The sequence below is a fragment of the Perna viridis genome, chromosome 4, assembly GCF_037379345.1.
Source record: "Perna viridis isolate PV_CMFRI_1.1 ecotype Kerala chromosome 4, ASM3737934v1, whole genome shotgun sequence".
Lineage (NCBI taxonomy): Eukaryota > Metazoa > Mollusca > Bivalvia > Mytilida > Mytilidae > Perna > Perna viridis.
Window position 1 is genome coordinate 5238109 of NC_142448.1, and position 16919 is coordinate 5255027.

General features: G+C 33.5%; 2 protein-coding genes across 6 annotated transcripts; one reads left to right on the plus strand and one right to left on the minus strand.

Annotated features, from left to right (window-relative positions):
- Positions 1-92: 92 nt before the first annotated feature.
- LOC148618544 (uncharacterized) lies at positions 93-11451 on the minus strand. Of its 5 annotated transcripts, XM_088577607.1 has the most exons (5): positions 11402-11451; positions 10695-10827; positions 6957-8417; positions 4680-4860; positions 93-3592 (listed from the first exon to the last, which is right to left on the minus strand). In XM_088577607.1, exons 3-5 carry the CDS (start codon positions 8148-8150, stop codon positions 3462-3464), a joined length of 1506 nt encoding a protein of 501 aa, XP_088433733.1. In that variant the 5' UTR covers positions 8151-8417; positions 10695-10827; positions 11402-11451; the 3' UTR covers positions 93-3461. The 5 variants fall into 5 exon arrangements, with proteins under 5 accessions (XP_088433733.1, XP_088433731.1, XP_088433736.1 ...); XM_088577605.1 differs by lacking the exons at positions 10695-10827; positions 11402-11451 and adding an exon at positions 11166-11225; XM_088577610.1 differs by lacking the exons at positions 10695-10827; positions 11402-11451 and adding an exon at positions 11063-11196.
- Positions 11222-16906, plus strand: LOC148618545 (L-xylulose reductase-like). The gene is made up of 7 exons (XM_088577612.1): positions 11222-11334; positions 12691-12788; positions 12985-13139; positions 13529-13571; positions 14050-14214; positions 14904-15021; positions 15301-16906. The coding sequence occupies exons 1-7, from the start codon at positions 11283-11285 to the stop codon at positions 15402-15404; spliced, it is 735 nt and encodes a 244-aa protein (XP_088433738.1). The 5' UTR covers positions 11222-11282; the 3' UTR covers positions 15405-16906.
- The last annotated feature ends 13 nt before the right edge of the window (positions 16907-16919 follow it).

The window sequence follows — 16919 nt, forward strand, 5'->3', positions numbered from 1 at the left end:
CACGTAAAAAAAAGAAAATGCACATAAAGTATTTAGAGATCGACATAACGTAAAGATGAAACGACCTCACGTTATAAGAAAACCACTGCACGTTAAGATAAATCCAAATAACGTAAATATATGATGACATAACGTAATCATAAAACGACAGAACGTAAAGACAAAATAACAGAACGCAAAGACAAAACGACATAATGTAAAAATGTTCCCACATAACGTAAATACAAAATGACCACATGTTATTATAAAACCACAGCAAGTAATATAAAATTGACAACACGTAAACAAATGTGTATCTCATCAGACAGTTTAGGCGTTCCATAGCCATCAATACTATTATTTGTTGACAACACAATAACAGAATATGACTTATTCCTGACAATATGCACATCTTCACATAGTAATTTAACACTACATTGAGTTTCATAACAATCCTGAAAAGTTATTAAGGAGAAGTCGTGGACAACACATCAGACCAAGTTCCAGCAGTCATCAATTCTACAATTTTTGTTCAACATAAATTCCTGACAGCAATGATATGCACAAATCCATGTGGTTATATTACATTCAACAAAGTTTCATAGCAATGTTCCAAGCTGCTTACAAAATAGTTCGGACAGATAGACCGACAGTATGAAATCTGTATACCACCGGAACTTCATCTGCATGGGGTATAACAATTATGTAAAGTTTGACGTTTATTTAAAAAGGGCTTCTCAAGTTATTGCGTGACGAACAGACATTTGTATACTTTGCTGTGCATATAAAATGCTTAATTTTGAAAAGTCAAGGACATTTAAGGAGTTCTATGTTTTTGTCCAATGAAGTTTCGTATATCTCTATATGCTGAAAGGGGGCAGTCACACTAGTATTTTATCACTCATAGTTGAAGTGATGTACCAGTAAATTAATAACTATCATTTGATCTAGTTTTTTTTTCAAAAATGGCCACCATGGTAGTAAGTATTTACTTAATCGACAAAATGGCCATGGTAGTAAGTATTTACTTTATCGACAAAATGGCCAAGGTAGTAAGTATTTGCTTCATCGACAAAATGGCCAAGGTAGTAAGTATTTGCTTCATCGACAAAATGGCCAAAGTAGTAAGTATTTACTTTATCAACAAACTGGCCATGGTAGTAAGTATTTGCTTTATCAACAAAATCAATATATTTTTGTAGCATGGATGATAAAATCAGATTATCAACAATCTTGTGGTCCAGGTGGAATATTGTAAGACACATGAACTTTATGGAGTACCGCTAATAAACAGAAAAATATTAACAAATCCCAAGACTCAAAATCTCCATTTGAAAATATGGTTGATTTCAGGAACATATAATGGGAACTATATATGTTCCTGTTAATTTCTAACATTACAGTCCATGTTAATACTTGAACAAATCATTAAAAAAATTAATAAATAAATAATTTATTTGTTCATCACAGATTACATCAGCAAGAAAAATAAATTACAATAAAATTTTGTACAAATTGTTTAACAGACAATTCAACCAGAGTTGCATTAAAGATCAATTTATCACAAATGTTAAATAGTACCAGCACTTTAAAATAGAACCAAAAAATGTAAGATATAAACTATCTTGCTTAAGATACCTTCTTGAGATGTAATTTTGAGAAAGGATAAACAAATTCAGAGCTTTAAGAAATGCCTCTCTATTCAACATCAGTTTGGCAAACTTTCACACATATCAGTGAAAAAGCACTGCACAGATTGTGGAATCAAAGTTTTCCCATCTTTAGTACAGTTAAATACCTGTAATTTTTTTAAGTACATGTTGTATAATCTTAAATAGTTATTTACAAATGAAATAAGGGCACTTAAAAGCATACAGTAAAGCATATGGTGATAGTAAAAGATGGTCGTGTAAGCTCAGCTTCCAGAAGATGGACAGGACTAGAACATACCATGGACACTCCTCCAAGTTCAAACTTCAATTTGTACCAAAACTGTTATATACATGTATTATACAATTATCTAAAAATATCAAAGTTATTTTTGAACATAATTCTATTAATTAAGTTTTAATTATGATGTACCAAGCCAACTACAACAATGACAGTAAGACAGATAGTTGTTTAACATACAGTAAGAGGTCATTGTAATTTAAAATAAATATCAGAAATTTCCTTCAGTTCAAAAACATGTAATAGAGTATGAAGGGAAGGGAATAAAACTGAAATTGAATTTTTGTACTTATATCTGAATTATTTACAAAAGTGTGTACTTTGAATGCTTTGTATTCCTACAGTAGATTCATAAATCTGTTCAGTCTTTAGATATAAAATCACCTTTATCTTGCTGGGAAATAAAACGAAGTAAAGTCACATATTTAGCATGAAGAAAATTTTTTTAATGAAATAGAACAAAAATAGACAAAAATAAATAGCACCAAACAATTAAGTTCAGTAATCACACCCATATGACTTAACTAAAAACTTTGAGGAATAAACAACAAATGTTGTCACAACTGTGCAATGTTATCACCATTGTGCTACAACAAAAAAACAAAAATAAACAGAACACAGACACTAAAGGGAAAATCCAGAAATGAAATAGATAATATCTTTTTAATTTTTTGGAGAAGACTTCTTTAACATGTTCCTAAGAAAGAAAATATATATATGTTTAAGGTTATATTGGATGAAAAAAAAAAATAGGGAAAGTAGGGAGGTGACAGAATTATATTGTTTTAATTATTTTGTATAAACTTCTCAACTTTAATCATACTGAAGTATAAATGACAGTTTAGCAGCATTTCAGTAATAAATACCAATTAAATGTGCTATGGTACGTAGGGTAACCTTAAATAGACAGGTTTTTTTCTCTGGCTCAACTAATAAGGTCAACAAAACTGAGTAAGGTTAAATTCCTAACACAGACATTTTTAAACATAATGAACTTTCAAATAATATTTATAAAGAATATGTCACCATAAAATTTATTTAGTTGTTCTTAAGCTTGCTCTGAGGGCTGATGTCGAATTCAAAATATATTTTGTTTACAATCTTTTAAAAGGAACTACAAGATAACCAATACAAGCATAGCAGAAGTACTCAAACAAACACTATCATTTTCTTGACATTATTATTAAGTCTGATCTAGACTGACACATTGTAAATTTAAAAAAAATCAATGCCAAGCAGCCAACAAACATCTAAATTAGAGCCTAAAAAAAACTCTGGTGCAAAATGTTTTCCAAACAACTGGGTTTGATGACAGATTTGTTTTAGGAATATAATAAACGCTGAAAAAATCAACTAAACTCTCTGGTAACACATACACTAGTCACAAGTCAGTTGACCAAGGATAGACATTTTCTGGCAACACCTACACTAGTCTGGTGACTAAGGATGGACTAACTTGTACAATCATGTACATGTACATGTAAATCTCTGACAACATCCACTGCAACTTGATGTATATATCTACAAGTAATTCAGGAATGGAACAACTCCAGCAGCTCATGGTGGCCAAAATCTCTAGCAATATCTACTGCAGTTTGATCACCCATCTTTAATGTAAGGTTTGCATTTGCTAGAATTAATAATTTAACCACATCTTTGTGTCCTGAAATATGCAAAAACCATTTTCTGTTAAAATCAAAATAATTCATATATTTCAATGGTTCTTTTATCAAGCTAGAGGATTGAAATGTTCAATCAACAATAATTCCCCCTGTAGAAAAGGATTACTGGTCAGATAGTAGATCTCTCCAAGACAGAAATTATTCTGGCCAATCTGCTCACCAAAACTTTATTCCTAAATGATAATTGTATTTTTAAGAGCAAAATATCAGCAATATGTAAGATGTTTTGTCTTAAAATATTGGGAATGAACATGTTTCACAGTAGAGGATGAAAAATCAGTTGGTGAGAATCACTTGCTGTTGAGGACTACATTTACTCCTTGACCAGTAGTGTTATTTAGTGTTAGTGCAAACAAATCCACATATTTTTTTCACGTTGGTTCATTTATAAGACTCATAAGATACATTTAGTCCAAAAACTGGGAAATGCGTCAGATTTTACATTTTTTGTATACACATTGCATGGCCATTTCTTCAAAAACTAAATTTGGGAAGTATATCATGATTTGCAATTATGGAAAGATTTACTCAGGTCCTAGACTTAAGTCTATTGTTGGAATGTACCTTAATAAAAAGCAATTCAGATTTTTTTTCTGTCTGATTAGCATCAAACTTAACCCTCAATCCACTCTGGTCTCTATAGACTTTCCAGGGTTTGGGTAAATTGACTGGTCAAACAGGTAATAATGTGTTGTTTCTCTGTGTTATATAATTACTGTACTGTACTACAGTAGTCAGCAGTTAACATGTTTATCACATATCATTGGAGTCTGACAAACTCAACTGTCACCATTCTATATCATTGCTATGTTTAGTAGACTCAACCTGTTTTAAACGGCTATCTTATTTACACAAACATATCTTTATACCCCAAGCCTGAAAACAAACTGAACAGAAGAAGGTATATGGTGATTCAAAGGTTGGAAAGGTCTCAACAAGATTCCTGTAGACAAGTATTTGGGGTTTAATTTTAGTGAGACATGATACAGTTTGGTTCTTCAAGGTTTTACATGAAATATCCTCTTAGTATCATCTAAGAAAGATTTAAAGCAGCAAACATAGTCTTACCATGCATTACTGCCAGATGTAGAGGCGTGGCATTTTCACACTGAGGATTGATGATGTCAACGTTGATATCAGCAGATCTCACCAATATTGTAACCAACTCAGTGTTACCATTGTTAGCAGCAGCATGGAGAGGACTATTGCCAGTGTCAGCAGCTTTGTTGATATCAAGCTTTGGTTTCACCTGAAATAAGATACACATACCATGACGTGATTGAAATTTCAGCCAGGAAATGTGAACATATCATTTTGCTGCTCCTTGTCTGTGCTTTGTTTTTTATGGCCCTTGACTATCAGTTGGGGGTATACATGTACATTAATTCTAATATGACGTTCTACAAAGCTCTGTAGACCACAGCCATGGTAAACAAGAGGCTCTCAGGAGCCTGAATTGCTCACCTTGTTAAATTTTTGCCTTTTAAGGGCAATAGCTCTAACAAGGAGTTGTCAGTCAATTTTGACTCCATTTGATTCATTGGACACATTTGTAAGCCTTATAATAAGGATCATTTCAGCAATTGAAAGCTCTTGGCTAAACCAAACAGATTTGGAGATGCAAAAATCTGCTGTCTGACCCCATTGTTCTATTTTTAGAAACGGCAGCCATGTTTTTTCTGTGATAAAAAATCTGTCATTTCGTTAAGAATACACTATAAAACAAAAATGTCAACTTTCACTGAATACTGTAGGGCAGCTTCTGAGGAGAAGATTTTAAAGTAATAACGTAAACAGAAAAAAAACATCCAAGAAGGGCAATAACTCCAACATGGGTCAACAAATTTTACCCAAATTTGACCACAGATAGATCTCTTCATGCTGAATAATTTTACCCTGTCAGAATTCAGCTAAACCTAACGGTTTTGGAGATATATGGGAAAAACTACTATCTAACCCCTATGTTCTATTTTTAGTAACGGCAGCCATCTTTTTCGACGGATCAAAAACCCCCACGTCAGTTCTATGCAGGATACCCCAAGGAACATTCATACCAAGTTTGGTTCAAATTGGTCAAGTAACTTCAGAGGAGAAGAGTTTGGAAAAATTGTTAATGACGGACAACAACGACGACGGACACCAAGTGATGGCAATAGCTCACATGACCTTTGGCCAGTGAGCTAAAAAGTGATAAACACGTGACCAAATTTTGTGCAGTACATGAGCTGCGTTTATTAAAAAAATTTGAAGAAACTACATTTGTAATCCTATCAGAATTGAGATAAATCATGGAAACTCCATTTCATCATTGTTTTACCACAGGCTCTATGTTCATATTGTTATTTAACTCCTTGCTATCACTCTGGGTAAAACAATACGACATAAATGACCAGCCTGTGGTAAAACAATGATAAAGTTGAGTTTACGTGATTACCTGTAATTTCTTAATTTTGATATACCCATGTCCATTTATCTTTCAATATGACTAGGTAAGGATATATGGCTTGTCTAGCTAATTTTTCCCACAGATTTTTAGCTACAGCTTTGAAATCTTGTGTATGTTTATATGCATGACAGAGATTTGTAGGGCCACAGAATTCTGATTTTGACTTTCCGTGACTTAGTATTTCTAATACTCCTTTGGAATTGTTTCCTTCAGTTTTTTTAACTTCAGCTTTAAAATTTTTTAGCTGCCAATACACAAAATGGAAATTTGCAGGGCTAAATGATTTTGATTTTCAACAGTTTCAAAATTAGTGATGCTAGAAGTTGGACATAGTAATTTCAATATTTCATTCGGGCACATGACTTGTCCAGTTACATGGATCTTCTCTTACAGTTTTTTTTAACTACAGCTACATGTATGACATTTTGTAGGATGTTTATACATGTAAATGTACATATCTATCGGGCTGAATAATTTTGATTTTAGTAACATATTCCTAAAATTAAAGATATTTAAATATTCAAAAGGGTATATGGCTTGATTCATAGATATCAACCAAGATACAAATACAAAAATGTATGTATGCCCTGTTTTCATTATGGACATTGTAATATATGTGCAGGGCATCAGAGTTTTTTGTCACCCAGATATGAACAATAAATTTCTATGACAGTCCTATACAATGAACTTTTGAATATATTTTGTAATACATGCTACCAAGTGGAGTGTGAGGCCATCACTAGGTCTAGTTATTGTTGGAAAATATTTTATCTACAAAATATAAATATAAAAAAAGACTCATTACAGTATTGAATTTATTTTTTGGACAATAATTCAGACCAAGAAATGTGTTGTGATCTTTAATTTTATAAACTTTTTGTTAATTACAAATTACTTACTCTGTTGATAAGATAGTGGAGAACATCTGGTTGGTTGTGCATTACAGCAGTGAAGATTGTTGTCCTTCCATGACAGTCTATTTGAGACAATGCAACGTGATGAGTGACATTGTAATAATGTACCACATCCCCATAACCTAGTCGTATAGCCTGAGATAGTCTTGTGAAATGTATATCTTCACTTTCTAATTTACTAGGAAAAGACAACATGGTATTTTGATGTAATCTGTCAACTAGATTTCTATAAAAGTTAACAATTGCTGACCAACAACTAACAAGAGCAAATGATCGTGTAGCTAGCAACCACTGAGCGTATTGTTTATTCTTAGTTGAACACTTAATATCAGATAACATTTTCTTGTACTCCTCCTTTTTACCGGAAGTAAGCACTCCTAAAATGTCTAAAAATATGTGAGGTCCCTTAGAGCTGAGTAACCTCCCTGGATACTCTCTGAACACAGCCTTTGATAAATCAAGAATGTCCTTGTAACCAATCTTCCTTTGTTCCCTACCTACAGTGAAAGCAAATGAAAGCTCTTCTGTCAAAATACCATTTTCCAATTCATATATTTCTTGTCTTTGTGCAGAGGGAAAATCTGATAACCAGAAATGAGCAAATCTTACAAAGTTTTCACCACTATTACAAAAACTAGATAACTTTTCTACATTTTCATTAGCACGTGTCAGCCATGCTGAAACTACTGTTGCATCCATATAGCACATTATATGATCATAGTTTGAAGGTTTTGGAGGTTGCATTGCACCAATTGGTTGAGAGGACATGTCAACATCAAAACTTGATGATGGGCGGACAGGTGGTAAAGGCATATGTTTCTGTGGTAGTTCATACCCCATGGGTACTGATAAAAATGCTTTTGTTTTTTTTTTCTTTTTCTTCTTTTTGGTGATACCAGTTTCACCAGCTGGGGAATCAACTAACATGGGACTAGGTAATTCAGTTGATGTAGAAACTTCAGGAGGTGTCTCTCCATTTGTAACACATCCTGAATCAGGAGAAAATCGTTTTCCAGATCCACTGTTGCGACTATCACTGGAATCATTACTTCCAAGGGATAAGCGATCAAAGTCATTTGCCACATGGTCATCATCTGAAATGAATTCTTCATCACTATCTCTTACTGTAAGGCGAGAGACACAAATAAGGTCCCGTAAATCTCTGACACCTCTACTCATTATCACAGATATTAGCTGCAGAGATAATAGTTTTTCAAACTACATCACCTCATGTCAATTTCCAACTGAATTCTCAAATCAGTTGCAAGCTGCAAACTCACTATTATTATAGGCAGGCGTATACGAGACTGCCAGGCCAGTCTGAAGAAAAATATCAGAATAGTTGAAAGCTTGGAAGAGAAAACAGCATAGCAGTCTGATATGTATTTCACTACTGCACTCATCAGTCACATACATGTGGTGTATTTTCTACATCTTTAGTGAATTCTGAAATGATACAATTAATATATTTAATACACACATTCTTTAAAAGAGTGTTTATTCAACCCCAAGAGAATTAATAGATACAATATTTTGTTTAAAATTTATTATCAAGTTTTGTTGGGTAAGCAGACCAGATTTTATGACATAATAAAAGCATCAAAATTGGAGGTAAATATATACTGATTATGTGAAAACAGAATTTTTACAAGTAATATCTGAATTAAAAAGAGACAAAAATAAATCAGATATAAACCAGGGGGCTATGATCTGTCAATATTTACCTACCCCACCTCAAAAAGTCAACAAACACAGATCTAACCAGGGTTCTCTGTGACCCTTTTTTGCATGGCACTGTGCCATGTGTTACTTTCCATGCGCCATGTGTTCATTTGGTGTACACCATGTATTCAAATTTGTGTCATGCAGTACAAATCAGCATTGTATTTCCCAATTACTCTACCTTATTAACCACCTATACCTGTCATAAATCAATATGATTGGGGCATGTGTTTATTCTAGCGTTAAAACTACGTTTTGATTGAAAATTTACTGGGGGGTGGGGGGGTGTTGATGTGTCAGGGAGTGTAAGAGTCAAAGATTGATAAGATCGGTGAGGGAGGAAGACACAAAGATTGGTAGGATTGGTGAGGTAGGAAGACAATCTTAAATTTATGCAACGTGTTAATGATCTCTGCATTTACCCGACACAGAAAAACAATCCAGGTGAAAGGGTGATGGATCCACGCCTAAAAGTTCTAAAAGATTGTTTAACGACACAGAATCGGACGAAAACAATGTTTGACTGCCTAAGTTCTTATGGTTAAATTATAAAGAATTTGTTTCTTGGTATAAACATGTTATGACTGACACACTGACAGATGGTCTAATTCCCCTTCCCCTAGATCTACAACTGTAAATTACAATGTATGTCTGGGTACCATCATCTGGGTTTTTGAAACTCAAGAAAACCATTTCTAAAAATGGTAAATATACATGTACACCTTATAGAATGTTAAAAATGAATTAATTTGGATTAACTTCCTCTTTTTACTGCATTTTTTTTTTATCAGTTACCGGTAATCTCAAAATAAATGATTCTATTTGTTCTAGTATAACACTGGTCACGAAAACTCTAACTTAATTTTTTTTATTCACTCGTCCAAGATCAGGAATCTCATTTGTGGTTCACAAACCGGGTTGTCTTGTTATGTCCCTTCCAAGTCCTAAATTTTTGTATACCAACTCATTATAAATAGTTTTGTACTACGTTCAAAATTGTTGTAAAAATTTATTGAAGCAGTCCAATCAAAACTTCGTGTATAATGGTAAAAAAGAACTTAATTTTAAATGTGATTCAAACTTTCTTATTCTTTGTTTTCGACTGCTAAAAATGCTTCAAGTTAACTCTTGAGACATTTCTATTGAAAGTACATTTCAAATACAACCTACATATATCTTTCTTTTAATGATAAGTTTTGTTAAACGATTTCTAACTTTCATTGATGCTGACTGATGTTTACTCCTGTATAAAAATAATCGCTTGACAAACCTCGCACGTATATATAGTTATCTATCTTTAGAAATTTAAATGAATACATTGTTTACAATGTCATCAAATGGACTGCAATTAATTATAACTCAATATAGGACAATTATGAAGTATGTATCAACGATAAATGTCTTTTTTTAACGATTTTCACATCATATTTGTCAATCGTTAATACAACATACTAATCGTCTCAAAGCTGCACAAATCAACTGCTGACTCATGTTACTAGTATATATTTCGGCAAGTTGATAATTTAAGAATTTTCACAAGTTCCCCAGACTCCCCTGTTGTGATTTTCAGGGGTCCCCAATGAATTTTGGAAGTCAGCGATCTTGTAGCTTGGGAACTAACATCTAAATTTTCAGTGGAGATCAATGAGATTAACTTCACCATGCTGGGTGAATTTCACACCCAGGTCAGTGATTGTCTGTAAACAATTGACAAATTAAATATACATTGTACAATGTCCCAGATGGGTGCGTGTAACATTCACATTTCACGTGAACAATCTGACTGACACAGTGTTTCACCAACTAACGCAGATTTAAAACTGACTTGAGAGAAAAAAAAGTCGCTGAATGATTGTACAGTGTGCCCTCATTATTTTTTAAAAAGGCATTGACCTTGGCATGGGTTCAATATGCAGACTTCTTATACCCTGCTGGGCTTCTGGAACAGAGTCATGCTGCTGCAAGATTGAAGTCATCACTACAGAAGTTTTATGGTCGTACCTATGAACTTGTGGACTGTTACAGTGTATCCATCTGCACCAATAGAACCAATTTGTTCCAAGGTGTCATAGTTTTTCTTTCCTCTATCCTCTACCCTAGGCTTGACTTATAATGAGCAGATAAGCAGGTGTTTCTAGAAAAGCAGAGGATGCCTACCTTACTGGTGCTCCTGGTCCATGCTCCCAGTTTTAAGTAAAGTCCAAGATGCTCATTTACTTTTGTTTCTTTGTACGTATTGTTTTGGTTATTTTATGTTCTATGTTAGGTGTGTCTGTTTTCCATGTCTGGTCTTTCAACTCTTTGTCCCTGGATTACATTCTTTTGATTTCTGCTACAATTTGGGTTCCCTTGAATTAAAAAGTATAAACCTGTAAAGGATTCACAATAGGAACAGCAGCAAGAATGGCAGCAGTTCCTTTCAAATCAATACCAATGCAAGTTTGATTATTATCATAAATGCTGAAAACATACTTGTGTTGGTTGTCATTCGTCTGAAACTTTTGTTATTTATTCAATGTCATTTAAGCGCTTAATGAAAATACTTGATAAGTCGTTGTTTGGAGCAGAAGAACGTTTAGAAGAGTGAAAATGGAAATTCGACTTGATGGGAAGAAAGCAGTAATAACAGGAGCCGGGAAAGGTTTTGTAGTATTATTTTAAAACCAATTAGAACAAATAGTTTTAAAAAGTCGAGCTACAAATCCTACGGCATGAGGTCTGCATTGCCGACAAAGTGCACTAACGGGACATTTTGTCCTTCTTGTATCTCGTCCTTTTGTTAATTCGCCACAAAAATAATGTAGGCAAGGATTCATACATGAACGGGCGGACCGGCGTAGCCACCTAAAATTGGGAAATAAAAAAACAAAAGTCAAAAGCATTTTTTTCACCAAAATACCAAACACCGCTATTTTTTGATATCATAAAACATATATTACTTTAACTGTTACCTTCATGGCCATTCATAAAATGTATACAAAAATGATTAAAAATGTTCTTGTAGAGGCTTCATAGGGGAAACAAATTTGAAAGGAAGGTTGAGCAATTTACACTTTTTATCCCAGTCACTGTAACCAGAGTGTTTCTCTAAATAATACTGCTCGCAAACTAAATTTGGTGGGGGTACATAGGAATCACCCTGTTTGTCTGTCCACATTTCTTGTAAGTGCAACTCATGTGAAATGGCTCTAGGGATTTTGATTAAGATGAAGATCTTGAGGAAGATTGGGTTTTATATGTACCAATGTAGATATATGAATAAATATGATTACCGTTTGAGGACTCCGAAGAGAGATAACCCAAATTTAAGGTTTCACATGGTAAAACCTAGTAAGCACAACTCCCTCTAAACCGCTCAAGGGATTTTGATAAAATTTTAAAGGAAGGTTTGGTATCATGTATACATGTACATGAAGGAAAATAATTATTGTTGGATGACTTCAAATTTTTATAGGAATGTTTGGTATCATATGTAGATGTGCATGAAGGAATATAATTAAGACAAAAAGAGATAATCCAACAAGTATTTTACAACTATTTGAAGGGTAGAATATTTTCTTTGTGAGCTTGCATACAGTATTTCTAGTTTGTTCAGTATACATAAGTTAGGGGATGACCATTTGATTCAGTGGGGGGAGGGGGGTGCTGGCAGTTGCCCGAAGATTTCTTTTCAAAAATTTGCAAATCAGAAAATTTGTTTTCAAATGCTGTATGGCTAGATTATTTATTTTCGTTACACTGTAAAATAGAATATGGAGGCCAGAATCTTTTTTTTACTTTCTAGGTAGTGGAGGGCAGAATATTTATTTCCAAATTTGTTCAGGCCAAGATATTTAATGACAAAAACTGCTAGGCCTCTTAAGATATTAGTTTGTTACAGTTACACTTTAGTGTAAGCTTAGTCAGTGCCTAATCATGTGCTTAACTGCAGATGTTGACATAACATTCACCTAAACTAATGGAAGTAGGAATTACAATCAAATACATTTTCATGTAGGTATTGGACGAGAAATCGCCAAGAAACTGGTTGAATGTGGTGCAGACACCTATGCTGTTAGTCGTACTCAGTCAGACTTAGACAGTTTAAAAGCAGAGGTAATGAAAAGAAGTAACTTGTGTTCTTTCATGCAACACCCAATCTATATAAGAAGGCAAGTGATGTTATACAAAAATGAATGAAACTTTAATGCCCCCACAGATGAATTGTAATATTTTTAAGGTCTTTATATTTTGAGCTGAATATGTAACAGAAGAGTACATATCTCTAATAAAGTTAATTTATTTCATACAGATCCCTTCTATCAATGTATTACAAGCAGATTTAGGAGACTGGGACAAAACAAGGGAGGTAATTTCAAGTATTGGTGCTGTAGATTTGTTAGTTAACAATGCTGGTGTTGCAAAATTGGCCAAGTTTACAGAGATGAAGAAGGAAGATTTAGAATGGTAAGGTCACTTTTCATGAAAGTAATATGAAACCCCCACCCCCCATAAAATCTATTTTCTGTGTACCAACAAATTTTGTATAGATTTTTATCATGTTGCTGTGAACTAAAGCTCAGAACAAAAAAAATAATATATTTGATCAAAAGCCCCCCTCCTAACATCATCACTGCTAAAAGTAATCAAGGTAACCAAGATTCTTGTGGAAATCAAAAGAATGTAATCCAGGGACAAAGACCAGACATGGAAAAGAGAGTAATATATTTTTTTTTTGTCTTTCAAGGCCAATAACTCAAATAAGCTTTCATGCAGACTTGTATACTTTTTAAAGGTAAAATGGACAAAAAAATGAATTTATCAAGTATAACTTTAATATTTATTATTTATTTCAGGGTTATGAATATAAATTTTAATTCACTATTCAATGTATCTCAGGTGAGTATTCTGGTACTGTAAAGTGGGTTATTTTTACAGTATACTGATATGGTATTTTAGTGTTCAATCTATAAAATGCAGAATTCCACAAAATATTGGGCGTAAGTACTTAATGTACCACAAAAAGTATAGTATGTAGTTTAGCCTTAGTATTTTTCAGGTGGTGCAACCCCCCCCCCCAAAAAAAAAATGTGCATAGTATTTGCTATATTTTTCCTTCTATATTGCTTAATGTGACACCTGCCATATAGTTTAACAAAAATGATTGTAACAAATTTAATGACACCAAGTAAACTCCTTTAGATACTTCTGTGTTAGTGAAGACAAGACACTTAGCTTCCTTAGTGTTACAAAATGCTATGAGAATAAAAATTTTCTAATTTAATTGTACTTGACTATAGTAAGGAAAAGGATAAAAGGTGATAGATGCTTCTCATAGAATAGGCAAAAATTCATGTCTGTAATTTTTTTTCTATAGGTAGTAGCAAAAGAAATGATAGAGAATGGTATCAGTGGCTCTATTGTGAATATATCTAGTTGTGCATCTCAGGATGCTTTGATGGAACACTGTGCCTACTGTCCTAGTAAAGCTGCAGTAGATATGCTAACAAAAGTTATGGCCCTTGAGCTTGGACCTCACAAGGTGTGAACTTGATCAGTGTATAATATATTTTTTTCTGCAATAATTTTATGAAAAAGGAAAACGATAAATGAACTATACTAGTGAGAGAATTGAGCTAGAACACTTAACCTTCAGCGTTGTTGGTAGGGAACAAATTCATTGATAAAGAGTAATCAAGGGAACCAATATTCTAGTAGAAATCAAAAAAATGTAATTCAGGGACAAAGACTAGACATAGAAAGTAGACACACACAACAAAGAACATAAAATAACTGAAATAATACATACAAAGTTACTAAAGTAAATGAGTAACTCTGACTCAACAAATAAGTGGGAGCATGGACCAGGTGCACCAGTAGGGTAAGTGTCCTCTACTTTTCTAAAAACACCGCCGAGTTCCTCATTAAAAAGTCCAGGGTAGATGAAAGAGGAAAGGAAAACCATGACATGTTGAACAAATCAGTTCAGATGGGTACACTGTAACAATCCACAAGTTCATGATAACAACCATAAACCTTCCAAAGGTATGACTTCTATCTTGTAGCAACAAACCCCGTTTCAGAAGCCTAATTGGAAGAAGTCTTGTGTGGTACAAAAAGTCTGCGTAGTAACCGCAAGCTCTGGCATAACATATGAAATCATCCTTTACATGATTTATATGACAACTATAATGTAGCTCATGTTGCACCTATTTCTATACTCTTGAACAGATTAGAGTTAACTCTGTAAACCCTACAGTAGTTTGGACAGAGATGGCTAAAATGGCTTGGAGTGATCCTGTTAAATCTGAACCAATGTTGGCAAGGATACCACTGGGAAGATTTGTTGGTAAGCAAAGTCAGCTAGTCACTACACACCATACAACTAGTATATTGCATTTATAAGCCACATACGATAACAGAAGTGCCCTACAAATGCAGTAACAGCTTTTTAAAAAACATCATTTGCTGTCAATTTATGATGAATTTTATTTTATGAAGACATGCTAAGAGAATAACAAATCATAGGAAGTAATGCCAAAAACGGTAATGCCACATTTTTTTGGTGGGATGAGGGGTGTGTGTGTTAAAGCTTTGTCTTGTTCATTAATTCATTTTATTGTTTCAGCTATAGAGGAAGTGGTTAACATGGTTATCTTTATCTTAAGTGACAAGAGCTCAATGACAAATGGTCAGTGTATCAGGATTGATGGAGGAATGAGTGTACACTGAGGAATTATAGACTGCCTTATATAGCATCTCAATTGGACTACTGTAATTCAAAAAGATAATTCAAAAATGACTTTTGAAATCTAAACATATACTAGATCATTGTAAGTAGAACTTGATGCTTCGTGGAGTTCTAGATGTGTGGATGATCACAGATGCAGATAAAGGCAACATGTTTTCTAATCAGAAGTCAAATGATAGACTTGTTAGATATTGATTTAAACAGACATAATACATATAACACCATGATTGGAAAGTGATTTATTGGTGTATAGTAAAATATGAATCAGATGGTCTGTTACTTATTATCCTGAGCAATGACATGCACTCTGTTCATCCTTGTGTTTGTCTTTTGTCGATGTAATTTATATTAGTGGGTTCTATATCTCTACAACTGATGATAGTAGTTAGCTAAAATTGTGTAGGGAGGTTTTACACCACATCTTTTTTAATCATCCAACAACCTAATTTGTTACTGCAAATTTATTGTTGGTTATGTGACTTTGAGAATGGCAAATTTATAAACAACTGGGGGAATATGGCTGTGGGCAGCATGTTGATGGTTGGGAGAAAATGAAGAAATCTGAGTGTTGCTAGGGTTAACCTTGTAGAGAGAAGATGCATGTGTATGTAAGAATATTGTATTGATTTTGTACATATAAAAATAAAGATAAGGAATATCATATGGATTATAGAATTTGCTGTCTTGGTAAACCTTTTAATTTCTATGCTTATATCATTTTTGCCTGTCTATAAGTCTACAGTTTTTGTGAGAGCAAAATTAAAAAAATGAAATTTGAAGTGAAATTTGGTTCATATATTCAATACCATGTACTGATATACTTCTTAAATTTGTTGAAATTTAATAAGTATTGTGGCAGGACAGTTGATTGACTTGGCTAAAGGATTAATTCATTAGACAAATTGGTTTGTCCCTGGCTTGTACCTAAGGGGTCTAGAGTTTGATCCTTAATGGCAGAGTATAATTTAGTGAGTCAAATCATGCTTTCCCGTTACATCTGGCGCCCAATTTTGATTCAGGTCTATTGGTTTGTTTTAGGAATTTATGAAGTAGTCATTGGGGGGGGGGGGGGGGGGGGGGGTGTGGAATTCACTTGTAGTTTGTTCAAGTTAAAGATATATAGTAGTAGTATATTTTGGTCAATGAATGACAATATTCACTGTGTCCTTCAAACTGGTCTGTTTATTTATAAAATGTTGTATATTGATTTAAATAAGTTTTTGCATATTCTTTAGTCATTCGAGTTCTGTCTTAGCCCATAATATTTGACAGTTCTCACAGAGATCCCATATTCAAGTAATTTATCATGCATTATGCTCTGTTGTCATACATAAGTTTTTACCATTGTTGACATTTCGCTATTGCATCATGGGAAATCTTTGTACTTTTAAATGACATCATTGATGTTGTATACTTACATGTCCCATATTTTCATTGTAAACTGTGTAGCACCATGTTGTTGAACTATAAATACGAAATCTCAGTTCTCTGGTTCA